At 34.5% G+C, this 19,216-nt stretch overlaps 1 protein-coding gene across 1 annotated transcript; it reads right to left on the bottom strand.

Annotated features, from left to right (window-relative positions):
* Positions 1-12,843: 12,843 nt before the first annotated feature.
* Positions 12,844-18,708, bottom strand: LOC120127373 (trans-cinnamate 4-monooxygenase C4H2-like). Its single transcript, XM_039145292.1, has 3 exons — positions 17,888-18,708; positions 14,449-14,582; positions 12,844-13,571 (listed from the first exon to the last, which is right to left on the bottom strand). Exons 1-3 carry the CDS (start codon positions 18,670-18,672, stop codon positions 12,973-12,975), a joined length of 1,518 nt encoding a protein of 505 aa, XP_039001223.1. The 5' UTR covers positions 18,673-18,708; the 3' UTR covers positions 12,844-12,972.
* Positions 18,709-19,216: the final 508 nt, after the last annotated feature.

The raw sequence follows: 19,216 nt of genomic DNA, 5'->3' as shown, positions 1-19,216 counted from the left end.
AACCTAATTAAACTCTCACTCAACCCAACGACTTTAATTATGAACTCCAAGAGGTCTGCAAACCTCTTGGGTAAATCCAAAATTATTAACTTGAGATTTAGGGTATTACAAGCTGATAATCAGAAATATGGTTTAATGAAATGAATCTTGGGGGGAATTTGTTGGTATATGAAGGAAAAATTATTGCAAGCTAAGAATTGTGAAAATACACTCTAATTTGAAAAGAAACGAATAAGACTCGAATTAACAAAAAGATGAAGATCTTGTGTGCATCAATTCGTGGCCATCAATCAGAAAACATGCATCAACATTATTGACATACATTCTTTTTAAAGTACATCATTGATATACATGAACCAACATATTTGCATTAAACCTTTATGTAATAGAAAAATATGATTTTCTTCCCATAAGGATGTCTCAACAATTTCTAAAGGAATCTTGTCTTCTATCTCACAGAAAAAAGAATATTATAATGATAAGACCTAAAAGGAGAAAACAAAAATCGAACAATATTGCACACATTGAAAAAGATATTCCATATGGTATGAGTCTTCATTCAAATTTCAAAGCCATCCAAGGAGTTCTTTTAACCCTACATAAATCCGTAGTGAAGTTCTAAGATGAGTGAGTGTTTCAAGATCTGAAGATAGAAATCAGTCTATTCGACTAAGAGTACAAGCATTCTGGATTAGGCAATATTCAAATGTCTCTTATGAAGCAATGTTATATGACTATTAGAATTTAAGACAATTGTGTTAGTTGTTGGGGCAAAACCATCTCTTAGAAAGATAATCAATGGAAGAATATCAAGTTCTCTTTTAAGAATGAAATATGTCTGAAGATTTCATCTGTAACTTAGCTTAACCCAATAACAATGAGCTATTTTCCATCCAACTTAACCCACAAAGGGTTTGCATATCTTTTGAGTCAAATTTCAACTTCACGATGAAGGATATTGGACTAAGAAAAACATTCAGATCGACTTAAATTGCAATGGAGGAGTCATCCATAATATAGCTTACCTAAAATATAGGAGCTAGTCATCCTGATTTAACTTAACTCACAATGGAGGAGTCAATCACAGTTGAGCTTAACTCAACGACGAGGAGCTAGTCATCCTGATTTGACTTAACCAGTAATGTGGGAGTCATCAACAATTTAGCTCAATTTAGCAACGAGGAGATATTTTTCCATTCAACTTAACTAGTAAATGGTTTGTAGATTTTCAAGTTAAATTTTAACTTCACGATGAAGGATATTAGACTCGAAGAACATCCAAACTTTGACTTAACTCACAATGGAGGAATCATCTGCAATCTACCTTAACTCAATGATGAGGAGCTAGACATCTTGATTCGACTTAACTCGCAATGAAGGAGTCATCTGCAACTTAGCTCAACTCAATGATAAGGACTATTTTTCCATTCAAGTTAACTCGTAGATGATTTTTAGTCAAATTTCAACTTCACAACGAATGATGTTAGACTCGAAGAACATCCAGACTCCTCCTTCTCAACTTAACTCACAATGGAGGAGGAGTCTGCAATCTAATTAACTTAATGACGAGGAGCTAGTCATCCTAATTTAACTTAACTTGTAATAGAAGACTCATCTGCAAGTTACATCAACTCAACAACAATGAGCTATTTTTCTATTCAACTTAACATGGAGAGGGTTTATAGTTTTTCAAGTCAAATTTCAAATAGTAGACTCGAATAACATCCAGGCTCGACTTAACTCTCAATAGAGGAGTCATTTGTAATCTAGCTTAACTCAATAAAAAGAAGTTAGTCATCCTTTATTTGACTTAACTCACAATAGAGGAGTTGCATGCAATTTAGTTTAACTTAACAACGAGGAGCTATTTCCCACCAGACTTAACTCGTAATGTAGCTGTCACCCATAAATCAAACTTAACTTGCAATGTAAGAGTCGCCCACAAATCAGACTTAACCCATAAATACCTTATGTCCATGAGCAGTGAAAAAGTGAGTCACCAATTTCTTTTGATTTGACCTTCCTCAAAAGTTGAAGAGGAAATCAATCACTAATCATAACTCGATGTCCTCGATTTCAAATGAGCAAGATTGTTTTCAGATTCGGTGATTATGGAAGAAGACTACATTCAGAGTTCATCATTAAAATAAAAAGTTTATTTAAATCTCCAAAGTTTGAATTTGATACTAGACGAAGATTTGTGTCCTTTTAGTATTTACCCTATTTTCGTTACATGATAATGAACAAAGAGGATCAGTTGTAGATACTCATTTTTGTCTGGGATTGAATTTAAAGTTCATTTCCAATTATCTCATTACTTTTATTATTCCATACTATTCTTATTATATGTTTTTATTTAGTTATTATTATTTTATTATATTATTCATTGTTTATTATTATTATCTATTATTTTTATATTTAACTATTATTATCTATTAATTTTATATTTTACTATTATTAGTATCAATATTATTATACATTATTATTATATACGTTACATTTTTTATGTTACTACTTATATTATATATTATTAAATTATTACATATAATTATATACTATTATAGTATTTATTATTAATAAGTAATATTATTTTATATTATTATTACTCTATTATTATTATCTATCTTTTTTATTCATTAGTATTAAATGTTGTAATTATATATTCAATATTATTGTCTATTATTACTATTATTAGTATTATATCATTATGTAATATTAATATTTATTATTAATTGTATATTAATTTATTATTATTATTTATTATAAAATTATATATATAACTAATATATGTTTAATATGGGTATTCGTTTGTAGGTCCAACATACAAGACAATCCAAGTTCAAGAGACCCATCAGAGAAGGCTCACGTGTTCAAGTTCAATAAATTAGGGTTTCATCATTAACTTCAACATCTTTTAGTATCAACCGTCGGATGAAGATGAAGATCCAACAGCTCATGAAGAATGTCATCATTATGGTTTAGAAAACCCTAGATGTTATAGGAATCAACTGCTACTAGCTAGGGAAGACACCCAAAGTGTCTGCAAGTCAGGCACGATCATTGGAATCCCCCACATGTTGAAATTAATGGCCAAACATTAGGTGGTTGAAAGTTGGCAATAATAATGGTTCATAGTTGACACCAAAAATGGTTGAAATGTGACATAGGAAAATTGCACAATTAGTCCTTGTACTTTAGTATATTTATAAGATTAGTCCTTAAGCTTCAACTATAAATACCCTAACCCATTTAGCTTCAAAACCATCCCAAATCATTCTAGCTTTCTCCCAATACTAGAGAATTTAGAGAGTTTTCTTTAGAGTTGTTTTCTCCTTTTTATCAAGAGAGAATTGTTATTGTTTTCTCCTTGTTAGATCGAGAGAAGTTGTAATTCCTATTTTCTCATAGTGAAATTCTTCTACTGTTGCCTGTGGTTTTTACCCTATATTATTTAGGGGTTTTCCACGTAAAATTTGTGTCTTTTTTATCTTCATTTTTATTTTCTCAAATTATCAGTTACGATTTTGCTCTATCTGATAGTTGTATTCCGCAACAATTGGTATAAAGAGCCAGATTTGAGTGTGTAATATCTACTTATTGTCTTTGTGGTTGCCACAAAAGGTGGATCCTCCAACATAAGAAAGTAAGAAGGTATTACCCATTCTTTGAAGGTTCTAGAGAACTATTGAAGATAATGAAATAGTGGGAGCTATCCGTAATAGAAGCTATGGCAACCAAATTTGATATTGAAAAGTTCAATGGGAGAAATTTCTCATTGTGGAAATTGAAGATGAAGGTCATCCTGAGGAAAGACGGTTGTCTAGCAGCTATCACTAAAAGGCTGGTAAATTTCACAAAAAATAACAAATGAATCAAAATGGATGGGAATGTTATGGAAAACTTTCATCTAGCATTAGCAGACAAAGTATTGTCAAGCATCGACGAGAAGAAGACTGCTAAGGAGATATAGGATCATCTCACCAAACTGTACGAGGCCATATCATTGCACAATAAAAGTTTCCTTAAGAGGAAATTGTACACTCTCCGGATGCCAGAATCTACTTCAGTGACGGAGCACTTAAACACGCTGAACCCTTTATTTTCTCAACTTACATCCTTAAGATGTACAATAAGAGAACAAGAACGTGTTTAACTTCTACTTCAAAGTCTAACTAATTTGTATGATCAACTCATCATCAACTTGAAAATTAGTAATATCACTAGTCTAGTCTTCGATGACGATGCAGCTGCTGTTCTACAAGAAGAAAATCGGTGCAAGAAAAAGGAAGACAAACAAGTAATTCTGTAACAAGTAGAAGCGTTGACAACGATGAGGGGGAGATCAACAGAACGTTGCCAAAGCAGCAGTCACAAACATAGTAGATCAAAGTCGAGAAGCAAAAAGAATTTAAAGTGGTACAACTGTGGAAAGAAGGGTCACTTGAAGAAGGATTGTTGGAGTCTAAGTAAAAACTTCAATCCATAAGGCAATACCATAAACACTTCAGATGATGGAGATGATCTATGTTGTGAAGTGTCAACCACCGTGGAAGGTAGAAAGAGATTTCTAGATATATGGCTCATTGATTCAGGAGTAACATATCACATGACCTCAACAAGAGAATGGTTCCATCATTATGAACCTTTCTTAGGAGGATCCGTGTATAGTTGCAATGATCATGCCTTAGAGAATCGTTGGCGTGGGAACCATCAAATTGAAGATGTATGATGGAACAATTAAAGTTGTTCAAGATGTACAGCACGTGAAAGACCTAAATAAAAATTTATTATCCTACGGATTATTGGATAATAATACAACCAAGATTGAAACACAGAAAGGAATCATGAAGGTGTTCCATGGAGCGCTTATGGTGACGAAAGGCGAAAAGATAGCAGCAAACTTGTACATGCTGAAGGGAGAGACTTTATTAGAAGCAGAAGCCTCTGTTGCCTCATGTAGTTCAGATTCTGCAAATCTATGGCATAAAAAACTTGGACATATTTCAGAACAATGAATGAAAGTCCTTGTAGAGCAAAAGCTACTTCCATGCTTAACAAAGGTATCACTTACTTTGTGTGAGCATTGCATAACAAGTAAGCAGCACCGGTTAAAATTCAACACATTAAATTCTAGAGGTAAAAATGTTCTAGGATTGGTTCGTTCTGATGTATGGCAAGCACTAGTTACATCCATAGGTGGAGCAAAATAATTTGTCTCATTTATTGATGACTACTCTAGAAGATGTTGGGTGTACCCTATTAAGAAGAAGTCAGATGTGTTTTCAACTTTCAAAAACTTCAAAGCGCGGGTGGAACTTGATTATGGAAATATAATCAAGTGTTTCATAACAGATAATGGAGGAGAATACACAAGTGAAGAATTTGATGACTTTTGCAGGAATGAATGCATCAAAAGATAGTTCACAATGGCGAACACTCCTCAACAAAATGGAGTGGTAGAGCAGTTGAACAGAACCTTGTTAGAAAGGACAAGAGTAATATTGAGGGTTGCATGCCTAGAAAAATCATTTTGGGCAGAAACAGTCAATACCACCTGTTATTTGGTGAATCGAGCTCCATCAACTACAATAGAGCTGAAGGCACCAATAAAGATGTGGACTGGTAAACCAGCTGATTATTCAAACCTCCATGTATTTGGAAGTATTATGTATGTGATGTATAACTCCCAAGAAATTTCAAAGTTAGATCTAAAATCCAGGAAATGTAAATTCTTGGGGCATGCTGATCGAGTAAAGGGGTATCGCTTGTGGGATCACACTGCCCGCAAAGTGATCATCAGCAAAGATGCTATCTTTGTACAAGATAAACTACAAAGAAAAGAAGATTATGATAGCACTGAAAAGTTAGAGACTACACAGATATATATGGAAAATGAGTTTGAACAAGGAGATTCTTCTGAAGTAGAACGAGCACATGATGAACAAGAACCAGAGAGTTCTGAAGCTCCAACAACTCGTCAATCAAATCGTGTGAGAAGACGTCTCAATTGGTACTCAGATTATGTTATAGAAGAAAATATTGCATACTGCCTTTTAACAGAGGACGGTGAGCCATCAATATACTAGGAGTCAATAAACTGCTCAAATGCTTCACTGTGAATGATGGCGATGCAAGAAGAAATTGAAGCCCTTCATAAAAATAATATATGGGACCTTGTGCCACTACCACAAGGAACGAAGCCAATTGTAACAAATGGGTCTTCAAAATCAAACGAAATGGTAATGATCAAGTGGATATGCTCAAAATCAAACGAATTGGTATCGTGGAAGACTGATGGTCAAAGGATATGCTCAAAATGAAGGTATTGATTTCAATGAAATCTTTTCTCCTATGGTTCGACTAATAACAGTTCGAGTAGTCTTGGCAATGTGTGCTACATTAAACTTACATCTAGAGAAGCTAGATGTTAAAACAACTTTTCTTCATGGAAATCTTGAAGAATAGATTTATATGCTCCAGCCTGAAGGTTTTGAAGAAAAAGAAAAGAAGAACTTGGTTTGCATGTTGAAAAAATCTTCGTACGGTCTAAAGCAGACGCCGAGGTATCGGTATAAGAGATTTGATTCCTTCATTATGTGCCTTGGATACAACAGACTTAACGCAGACCCTTGTGTTTATTTTAAGAGGTTTGGTGACAACGATTTTGTTATATTGTTGTTGTATGTGGATGACATGTTGCTTGCAGGACCTAACAACGATTTTGCTAGGGAATTTGAAATGAAGGACTTGGGATCAGTAAACAAGATTATAGGGATGCAAATTCACTGAGACAAAAGTAATAGGAAGATTTTCCTTTCACAAAAGAATTACTTGAAGAAGATCTTGTCAAGATTCAACATGCAAGATTGTAAGCCAATTTCTACCGCTCTTCCTATTAACATCAAATTATCCTCCAGTATGAGTCCTAGCAGTGAACAAGAGAGGATGAAGATGTCTCAAGTGTCGTATGCATTGGCAGTGGGAAGTTTAATGTTCGTTATGTTATGCACAAGACCAGACATTGCACAAGCAGTGGGAATGGTTAGTCGGTACATGGTAAATCTAGGCAAAGAGCATTGGAATACAGTAAAGAGGATCCTAAGATACATCAAAGGGACCTTGAATGTTGCATTATATTACAGAGGATCAAACTTACTTATCAATGGGTATGTCGATTCTGACTATACAGGGGATTTGGATAAAAGTAAATCTACAACAGGATATGTGTTCAAAGCTGCTGGTGGAGTTGTAAGCTGGGTTTCAAAATTGCAGTCAGTTGTGGTTACATCCACAACAGAGGCAGAATATGTAGCAGCTACACAAGCCAGTAAAGAAGCAATCTGGTTGAAGATATTATTAGAGGAGCTTGGGCACAAACAAGAGTATGTCTCTCTTTTTTTGTGACTGTCAAAGCGCCTTGCATCTAGCAAGGAATCTAGCATTTCATTCAAGGACAAAGCACATACGAGTTCAATACCATTTCATTTGTGAAAAGGTGGAAGAAGGGACGGTAGATATGTAGAAAATCCATACCAAAGACAACATAACATATTTTATGACGAATGCGATCAACGCTGATAAATTTACTTGGTGTCGATCCTCTTGTGGCCTGTCAGAGACATAAGCAACATGATGGTACAAGGTAGAAAGAATGGTGTGAAGATTTGATTGTTTCAATCAAAACTTCAAGTGGGAGATTGTTGAAAAGAAGTGGCCATCAAGTGGCCAACTTGTTGAAATTAATGGCCAAACTTTAGGTGGTTGAAAGTTGGCAATAATAATAGTTCATAGTTGACACTAATAATGGTTGAAAAGTGACATGGGAAAATTGCACATTTAGTCCTTGTACTTTAAGGTATTTATAAGATTAGTCCTTAATCTTCAACTATAAATACCCTAACCCATTTAGCTTCAAAACCATCCCAAATCATTCTAGCTTTCTCCCAATACTAGAGAATTTAGATAGTTTTCTTGAGAGTTGTTTTCTCCTTTTTATCAAGAGAGAATTGTTATTGTTTTATCCTTGTTAGATCGAGAGAAGTTGTAATTCCTATTTTCTCATAGTGAAATTCCTATTTTCTCATAGTGAAATTCTTCTACTGTTGCCCGTGGTTTTTACACTATATTATTTAGGGGTTTTCCACGTAAAATTTGTATCTTCTTTATCTTCATTTTTATTTTCTCAAATTATCAGTTACGATTTTGCTCTATCCGATAGTCGTATTCCGCAACACCACACGTCATTCAACTAAAAATCGTGCACTAACCAACAATTATTTTGGGAGATTTGTTTTCAGAGATTTAGAAAGAACTGAAAAAACATTTTCACTGAGATTCAAATTCCTTTTGGATTGATTATAATAAAAAGAGATTTGAGAAACTCTTAGGGATGATAAAAAATGGAAATGTTTTTTGAATAAATCGACAAGAACGACAAGAACACAAAAGAAAAAGAGCAAGGGTGTTCAAGAAAAGAAGTGTTCGGAAAAAGAAATCAAGGGAGAAATAATCACCAATGTACTTTCAAAATATAATAATAAAATAGTTTTTTTTCTTGACATTATCTACTTGCATGTTTACTAAACAAAGAAAAAAACCAAAAATAAAGAAAAGAAAAGGGAAAGAGTTCTCCCCTTTAGAGTTTGGTGACCCCCGATGATCGAAGTGGTAACTCAATGATCCGAACGATGGAAAGGATTCTAAGGGTGGGGCGAACAACTTATCCGAACCTTGCGGTGGTCCAACAGCGAACGGTGGTGGATTGGGGAAGTAGAAGTCGAGAAGTTTTCCATTGTTTCATAGGATATGAGGCATTTTCTAGAGAAAAAAAAGAGCTCGGATTTGAACTCCTGGCATCAATACGAGTCACTTAGAGAAATTTGGCTTCAATCAGCGACTAACGACGTCGACGGACAGTGACCGATAACGACAAGCACAGATAATAGTATTTAGTGTTTTAGATAGAAGTGAGAGATCCTCTCTCTTAAAAATAGATAAAGAGGGAAAATAAGAAAAATGAGCTCCATAAGGGTATATAAGGACCCAAAACGATGTCATTTTGGGAGTCTAGCTCATTGATTTTGAAAAATAACCTCGATCCCTGCAGCTTTCATTATATATTCAATTTAGCCCTCTTAATATTTTTTCTTTCATATTCGATTATTTTATTTTATTTCTATTTTAATTTAGCCCTTTCTCATTTATTTTCTTATTTTTAATTTATTTTATTTAATATCATTAATTCGTATTTTATTCTAATTGGTTCTTTTTTCATTTGTTTTTTATATCAGGTTTCTTCTAATCAAGACCATATTTTTTATACTTTATTCTATTTTTGTCCTTTTGTATTTATTATTTACTTTTAGTTTTTTTAAAATTTTTAATTTATATTTTATTTTTACTAATATTCTTTTTTCTTTCATGAATTAATTTTTCATTTACATTATTTGTTTTTGATCTCTTTATTTATTTTGTTTACTATACCTCTATTTTTTAGTTTAATCCATTAATATAATTTTGATGTTTATTTTTCTATGTGTATAGTAACTGTCGACACTCGTTTTCGTCTCGTTCATTATTACTATTATTATTATTAATTAATTAATTATTTTTATTTATTTTGCAGGGCAATTACAACAGCCCAAGTTGGGTTACACCAAACCCGGAGCCCAAAATACATATTCTAACCCAATACTCGAAGCCCGACTGAAGCAGAACACATTCTGGAGCCCAAACCAACTTAGGGTTTTACCTATCTCCATAGTCACCGCCAGCTCTCCTAGATCCAACGGCCCAGATCGACCCTCAATTAAGGTTTGGACATTGGTTCCAGCCGCCACTAATCTCAGCCGTCGGATCTGGACCCATCCAACGATCCAGATCAAGTAGATGTTATCGTCCATTTTACCCACTCCCCGGCCACCGTCGCTGCCGCCAATCAGAAGCCCTGCATTGTCAGAAAACTTAGAATATATCAATAAGCAACCGAACACCAACATCACACGTAACAATGACATTTTTGTAATCATTTTATATAAAAACAGACAAAAAATCTATAATATTCATGGGTTATAAAACCTCGAACATATCTTATAAAAAAAGGCAGTCTCCCCTATGAGTTTTGGAGATTTCGATTTCGAATAAAAAAAGGTAGAAACTTTCGAAGGTTTTTTTTTTTTGTTGTTGTGATTCTTTTGTGTTCGAAAACAAAAAAAATAAACTACTTTGCATGTAAGAAAAAATAGGGAGAAAATGAGATCGGAGGTTACCTTAGTCGTTTTAGTTGTTATTTATAGAAATATTTGGGGGAAATCACACAGAGGTCCCTCGAGTTTTAGCATGTTTTTACGAAAAGGTCACTAGAAGGGACCTATTTCATAATTTTCCCATTTATGTGTATGCCTTAAAATTTTAGTTTAATCGTAGTTTAGTCCCCCGACTATTAGCGTATTTTTGTATGTTAGTGACCTATAGGGACTGTTTTTATAATTTACCCACTTTAATGCAAGTTAAATATTTTTAAGGTTATTTTCTATTTTAGTCCTTTCATGTTTAGTGTGTTTTTACATTTTTTGTCATGTGTAGTGATGTATTTTAATTTTTTTTAAATGCTTAGGGATTAATTTAGTTATTTACCCTTTTTATTTCGAATGTGTATTTTAGGCTAGAATAAATGGAATATTTAGGAAATAGCCCATGTAGTTTTGCATGTTTATATTTCGAACCGCATATATTTTTTATTTATTTTAATTCAGCCATGTAATTTTAATCTATTTTAATTTGGCCCATGTTTTATTTATTTTTACTCCTTGTAATTTTAGCACTTAATATTCTAAATGTTCATTTTAGTCATTTGTATACTTTATTTTGTTCTAATTTTGGCATGATAGTTTGATTATTTATGTTTTAGTCATGTTTTTATGTTTATTTTAATTTTTTGCATGTTGCTTGCATATTAATTCATTTTAGTCCTAATTAATTTTGTATGATACCCTCATAAGCATCACTTGACTCGATTCAAAATAAATTGACTAAAGGTAATATTCGATCATTTTAATATTGTCGTAAAGTGACTGTCTTAACGTATAAGAATGTTACTTTTGATAATTTTAAAATGAAAGTCTATCCCATTTATTAACACGAATTAAATCGAATTCATTCTAAAATTTAGGGATTGGAAAAAAGATCATGTTCTTTTAATTAAATTCATCGAGAAAAGATTGTTAGATTGAATCTAAGGTCTCGTCTCGAGATATTTAAATAATTGAATATCCTTATTCTCACTAAATATCGGTAAAGTAAATAATTAATTACTTGTTTGTTATGCTTTTTATTTGTTTTATTTTTGCATGTGTTTTCCCGATAGATTTTCAAAACAATAACATTCGAATCGACATTGAGAATAATAATATTTTTTTCGTTTCGTCTTAGTGATAAATGACTGCTTTAAGGTATGAGAGGTCATTTATTCTCGATTGGAAATCATTAGATATTATCGTTTTTACTTAAATCGATATTGAATTTTAAGACACGAAATAGTAATATCTCCTTATTTCAATTGGCTAATAAATGATTGTTTTAATGCACGAAAGGTCATTTATTATCGATTGTAAATAATTAGATATTATCGTTTTCACTCTTAAAATTATTTTGGGTGTTATTATTTTGAATTAATAGTGAACTTTAGAATGGAATTTTAATATTTCTTTATTTCGATCGGAGTAAGAATCGGTTGCTTCAAGGTATGACAGATCGATTCTTCTCGATAGGAAATGGTTAAATATTATTATGTTTCATCCAAAAATTCAAAGAACGTTATTTTAGGGGATCTTCAATTAAAATAGACTCGAACTTGTAAATCTCATTGCAAAGACAATTAATTAATCGACTAGGTACCGATTAGGGCGTTGTGGGGGTGCTAATCCTTTACCATGCGTAACCGACTCCCGAACTCGAATTTTGATAACGCAAACCACAATTTTTTTGTTTTAATTAAAATTAATATTTTATTAAAATGACAAATATGTTTTTGGGTTCCCAATCACACCCTAATCAAATATTGATGACGACTTCTCGAACCACGTTTTATCATTAAACTAATCACTAAAAGAATTATTTTGAAAACGAGACCTCCCTTTTCCCTCCCCAGAAAAAACCGTTTCGACAGTATAGTAATGTGTTTAGTCTTTCAATCTTTGTATATATATATATATATATATATTTGTATTTCTACATAATACTAACGACCATTTTTGTATAACATATTTTATGTTAGGTTCAAACAGAGTAAATTAAATTTGTTTTGTTGAAAGGATCATTAATCAATTTAAAATCAAAATTTGTATTTTTTCATTTTTAAAATAATTTAACTGATTAGGTGCCAAAAGGATGTTGTGGATGCTAATCATCATCTACACCTACACGTAATCGACTCCTGAATATATTTCTTTAATAAGTAAATCGATTTTTGTTATTTTAGTTTTATCAAATTAATATTTTTGGGTGATTCAATTGTACCTTACAAAATTGACAGCAACTTCCTCGAACCATGATTTAATACCCGCTCGAAGTGGAACTTTAAGAGATCTACCTCCTAGTTTTAAAGAGGTTTCGACAATTATTAAAAATACACATTAAAATTATATAAATATTCTATAATGATAACAGTATGTGATTTAAATTTAATCAAAAATAAAAGAAAATTCAGGTATTAATCAAATTGATAAGTTATATTTTATCATTTAAAATTTATATTTTTTAATTAAGTCAATTTCTCAAATCGATTGCTCGATATTTTGTTTCCATACATAAAAAACCAAGATATTAATAGACATATATGAAAAATAAAAGCATTATTGGCACATTGATTTTATATCAAACAATGCAAGCATGCATCCATCTTACACATTTATACCCCCAACAAGCAATATGCAAAGATCATCAAATCCAGATTTTCCAACAAATACTCGTTAATCAAAACAGCCGAGGCTTTGCAACAATGGTTGAGTGCTTCAAAATATGCAAGCTGAACTGTCCCCCTTTCTCCGATGTATCGAGCTTCGACTGTCCCTTCGGCGGCATCAGCTCAAAGTTCTGCACCAAACGTCCCAACGTGATCCCCAGGATGGGCAGTGCAAGAATGATCCCCGGACAGCTCCTCCTTCCAACGCCGAACGGTAGATACCTGAAGTCATTCCCATTTGCTTCCACTTTCGATTCCTCCTCGAAGAATCTCTCTGGCCGGAACTCTTCCGGGTTCTTCCAGTGTGCTGGGTTGTTGGCTAACCACCATGCATTCACAAGGATCTTGCTCTCCGCCGGGATTTCGTAGCCTCCGAGCCTCGCGTCATGGAGGTTCATGTGCGGGACTAATAGGGGGATGGCCATTCGGAGCCTGAGAGTCTCCTTGATCACAGCCTGTAGATATGGGAGCTTGTGGAGGTCTGGTTCGGAAACCTGCACACCGGGTCCTAGTACAGTGTCGATCTCGCCACGGAGTTTCTGCTGGATGTCGGGATGGTTCACGAGCTCGGCAATGCCCCATTCGATTGACCATAAGGTTGTTTCAATGGCTGCATACATAACAATGAGATCGCTTGAGTTGGATATACTTGGTACTTTGACCAACTATTATTATCTCATACACGGTGATGAAATGATTACCTTAATAAATATTTTTTATTACATCAGAGTTATATAGTAAGACGGAGGTATAGTTAATGTTAAAGCCCCTAATGAAAATAAATTAATAATAAATATATATATATAATATAGAAATTTAAAATTATTAGAAAGACAATTACCCATTTAATATATCCTTTTGGTCCATCCTAGCTGCCGACATATTATTATAATATAATGATAAAAATGTTTAAATACTCACTTTAATATTTATTTTTCGGAGTATTTTGATTTCAATATTTTATTTTAGAATAAAACGATCCTTTTATGGGTAGAAACTAATAATTAAGATTAATGCTCTAAAATATAAATTTTTATCTTAAAATAAAATATTAATGATCAAAATCTTTAATAAAGAACATAAAGACTAAAATAATTATTTAATCAAATATTAAAAATCTTTTTACCTTAAAATTGATATTATTCTTATCATAATATTAAAATGGGATGTCAACTTGTAATCAAATTAGGTAGGTTAGTTAGCCGGTCTGGTCCTACCTTGCAACAATCACCTACGTGGTCACAATGATCATTGCCCATAGTTGAACCAATTTGCCTAGGACCCAACGAAAACCCACCATTTATGAATAGGCCCAAATTGGGTTTCTTTTTTAATACAATATATCAAATGACTTTCTAGTATAACAGATCAAATCAAAGATTATTAGCAAAATAGGCCACTTTTACTAAGTTTAGGTCAAATTTCAAATCTTAAACAATGGAAATATATATCTATAAATAGACCAAGAAAGAAAATAGGAATGTTACCGGCAACGTTGATGTTCTCAACAATGTAAAGAACATTATCTTCATTAATCTCTCCCTTCTGCTGAGCATCAAGAATGTGATCTATGGCACATTTTAGAGCATTGTTGTCACTTCTCTTTGTGCTTGCAAGCTTCCTGCAATATTTTTCGGGATTATGAATAACATAAATTTTATCATATAGGACTAGTACAAAAAAAACTTAGAGTGATGGGCTTGCATTGACTGTAACGTGTTCCCTGAAGAGGCATATGCATCACAACAAAGATTGTTGGTTTTGGTGTTCCGCGTACGCCACGGGCGGAGCACTCATAGGACGGCTAAACTTGGTAAACCTAGGATCCTTTGGAAGAACTTGCATGGAGCGACAACTGATGACTTTAGGAGTAAGGTTTTGTCTAATACAGGTTTTAGAACTATAAAGGCAAATAATGCAGATATGTTATGGAAAAATATGGCAAATTCCATCAGAGAAATGGGCAAAAACACCCTTGGGTTGTCGACAGGGAAGGTCAAGGAACATAAAGAATCGTGGTGGTGGAACGATGAAGTCCAAACTAAGGTAAAGACAAAGCAAACTTGCTTCAAGGAGTTTCTACAATACAATGACGACGAAGAAAGATCGAGAGCTAAACAAAGATACAATGAGGCAAAGCGGGAAGCCAAGAAAACAGTGGCTAAAGAAAAGGATATGGCATACGAGGAAATTTTAAAGATATTAGACACCAAGGAATGACAAAACGGCATCTTCAAGCTTGCAAAAAATAGGGAAAATAGGAAAAATGATATATGTAGCATTAGGTTTATTAAGGACAACAATGGTGTTCTTTTAGTTAAAGATCGTGATATTAAGAGGTTTTGGGGTAGTTACTTCTATGGCTTATTTAATGACGGTGCCTCTACCTGTAGAGATAGTACCATTGATGGGTCAGTCGACCATCATACTACGGCCAATGATTGTCCTATAAGTAAGATTGGGTTTGAGGAAATCAAAATGGCCCTTAGAAAGATGGGGAGGGACAAAGCTGTCGGACCTGATCAAATTCCTATCAGTGTGTGGTTGGCCCTAGGAGAAGAGGGAGTTAAGTGGTTGACCAGCATCTTTAATATTATTTTAAAGACTGCCAAGATGCCAGAGGAGTGGAGAGAGTCTACGGTGATACCAATCTATAAGAATAAAGGAGATCCCCAACGTTATGGCAACTACAGAGGTATTAAACTACTCAGTCATACCATGAAGCTATGTGAAAGGGTGATAGAGACTAGGTTGAGACATGTTACTAGGATTTCGAAAAACCAATTTGGTTTTATGCTAGGCAGGTCTACTATGGAGGCGATCCATCTACTTCGACGGCTTATGGAGAAATATAGGGAAAAAATAGAGATCTCTACATGGTGTTCATTGACCTTGAGAAGGCATATGATAGAGTTCCCCGTGATGCGATCTGGAAGACCTTGGAAACGAGACGGATCCCAACTGCTTATATCCGGGCGATTCGTGATATGTACTGTAGATCTACTACTTACGTCAGGACTACAGTTGGCGACACCGATACATTCCCGGTGGAAATCGGACTCCACCAGGGGTCGGCTCTTAACCCTTACATCTTCGCCTTGATTATGGTCGACATCTTTTGTGCGAAACCAGACGGTGTTCCATTGTGTATGTTTTTCGCTGACGACATTGTCCTAGTTGCTGAAACAAAAACTGAGTTGAATAGTAGACTGACTACCTGGAAAACTGTTTTGGAAGAAAAAGGTCTAAGGATCAATATTGAAAAGACAGAGTATTTATGTTCAAACTTTAGTGGGAACCAAAACGATGAAGATGTAGAAGTATGCATAGAAGAACACGTTCTCCCCTCAAAGGATTGTTTCAAGTACCTAGGGTCTATGATACATAAAGATGGGGGTGTAGATGATGACGTTACACACCATATAAAGGCGGGATGGCTAAAGTGGAGGGCTGCTACTGGAGTTTTGTGTGACAAGAATGTGCCTCTAAAAATTAAGGGAAATTTTATAAAATGGCAATAAGACCAGCGCTGCTGTATGGATCAGAATGTTGGGCAATCAAGAACGATCACGTTAGGATGATGGAGGCCGCAGATATGAGAATGCTACGATGGGCATGTGGTAGGACTCTGTGGGACATGACACCAAACTCTGCTATTATGATGTCCTTGGGGGTGATGCCTGTATCCGAAAATTGAGGGAGGAAAGACTACAGTGGTTTGGACATGTCCTTAGGCGACAACTGTCGGATGCGGTCAGGAGGGTAGAGTCGATTACAGTCGACGGTGCCAGAAGGAGAGGACGACCAAGGCGGAAGTGGGAAGAGTGCTTGAGATCTGATTTTAAAGATTTAACCCTTACCGAGGACATGACCTCTGATAGGAAAGTATGGAGACTTAAGACCAAGGTAGTCGAGTAGTGTAGTTCACAGCCATAGGGTGTAACATATATGTCTTCTTTTTAATGCCTTTGTAGTAATTTACATGACTTCTACTTTATATATGTTTCTGACATTAGAATTTTTGAAGGCTTAGAACTATGGTAGCGGACTAGTGTTGCCTTAGTTTAGGTGTTAACACATTTGACTTTATTCCTTCTAGTAGCTTGTTATCGTTGACTTCTGTGTATCCTTCGCTTCAGGTTTCCTCTTTTTAAAATTAGTCAGATCTTACGTTTCTCTCTATATGCAGAGATTTTTCGCAGGGATTACTTCCCATTACAGACGCGTATATATAGACTGCATATGAAGTTCTGTCAACTATGTATTTATTTATTTATTTATTTATTTATATATACATACATTGCATTTTATCTTTATTTTTAATTTTTTGACTGCCGGAGGTCTTCCACGGACGCTGCTCTCAACTTGGCGTTGGGGACAACCTATTACCCTACATCCCCTTATCCCATTGCATATGGGAATAGAATTTTGTTGTTGTTATTGTTGTTGAACTACATGCTTAATACCTAAATTATTCTTTTTATTTTGCTTTGATATCCAAATTTTATTTTATTTCAAATTTTTGTTCACAATTTAATTTAATTTTCAATTTTATATTCTACCATAAAAAATTAACAAATTACTAGTATAATAATTTTTATTTTTTAATTATGATATGATATTATTTTAAAGTAATACGTTAATATCAACATCGAAATTTTAACGGTAAAGTACCAAAATAAAATATAAAAGTAAACATTAAATATGATTTTAAAATAAAATAAAAATTAAGTATAAAAAAATAATTTAGATATTAAATATATAATTTACTCTAAATTTTAAAATAGACACCTTCAATTAGGGACAATCGTCCTAAAGAAATTCAAATTTCAACTAATATAAAAAAGTTAAAATTAAAGAACGGGCATAAATAAATTAAAATTTCATCTAACGTAAAAAAAATGGAAATTGAGGATGAGTACTTACTTCCTTTCCTCGAGAAAATAGTCCTTGAAAAGCTGCAATCTCATCTCCTTGACTTCCTTGCATAGCTTCAAATAGCCTCTCAGAAAAGGCCTCAAAATGGGGATAAAATCACCATAGTTGTACTCAAAACTCTGAGCCAATCGACTCCTCTCTCCATTCAAGGCCTTGAGCTTAACAAACAAAGGATCATCCTCACTCTCGAATCGCCTATCGAACATGATCCTGTACATGTTATTGTACATCATAAGCTGCAATCTCTTCCTCAAAACAATCCCATTGGTCGCCGCCTCCGGGTTCTTTCTCACATCCTCCACCACACTGGCCACCTCCGCCTCCCATCCGTGTCTGTACTGCTGGACGACCTTGTTGGTGAAGAAAGGGACCGTCATGATCCTCCTCATCTTGCGCCAGTGCTCGCCGTACACCGTGAATACCATGTCCTGTCCTTTCCCGGTGAAGATGTCGAACACCACGTTCCTCGTCCGGGAACCGAACTCGACGCCCTGGGTGTGCAGGACTTCTTTGGCCAGCTCCGGGGAAGAGACGACGACGAGGTTGCGTTGTCCCATGCGGAGAAGGAAGATGTCGCCGAACTTTTTGGCTAAGTCGGTGAGGTTGCGGTGGTTCAAGTCATCGCCGACTTGGAGCCAGTTGCCGAAGATGGGGATTGGGAGGGGGCCAGGGGGCAGCTTGTAGCGTTTGCCGCGTAGTTTGGCGACTGAGATGGCGAGGATTATGGTGAAGAAGAGGGAGATGAGGACTTTCTCGAGTAGGAGGAAATCCATGGCGGAGGAGTTTTGCTGGTTTAGGGGGTTTGGTCAAATGGGTTTTTTTTTTTTTATAGAGGATGAAGGCTCTGTTTTAAAAATCGGATCGGATCGATCGGTTCAACCGGGAATCGTTGTTTAGTCTGATTTAATTTAAATCGATTGAACTGCTATTAGTGAACCGGTCAGAATCGTTGAACCGTTCGAACCGGACCGGCTGAAAATCGAAAAAAACCGGGAAAAACTGGATTTTTGTTTTTTTTTTAAAAAAATTAAACCAAACAACGTCGTTTGTTAAACGAGTCAAGTCGAACTCGAGTATTGCTGAGCTCGACTCGAACTTGAAAACTTTAAAAGTAAGCTCAACTTAACTCAAACTCACAAGCTAAAAATTATCAAGTTCAACTTAAACTCGAAATATAATATTGAAACTTGAACTTAAAAAGGCTTGAACTAAAAAAAATTAAAAGCTCGATTGAAGCCTAAAATTCGACCTTGATTGAAGTGAAAGAATAGTTCACTCAATGCTCACCAAAAGGCTTCATGATTTTGAATGCCAAAT

The sequence above is a fragment of the Hibiscus syriacus genome, unplaced genomic scaffold, assembly GCF_006381635.1.
Source record: "Hibiscus syriacus cultivar Baekdansim isolate YM2019G1 unplaced genomic scaffold, ASM638163v2 tig00001478_pilon, whole genome shotgun sequence".
NCBI classification, from domain to species: Eukaryota; Viridiplantae; Streptophyta; class Magnoliopsida; order Malvales; family Malvaceae; genus Hibiscus; species Hibiscus syriacus.
Note: the sequence above shows the minus strand (reverse complement) of the source record. Positions and strands in the feature narration are given on the sequence as shown.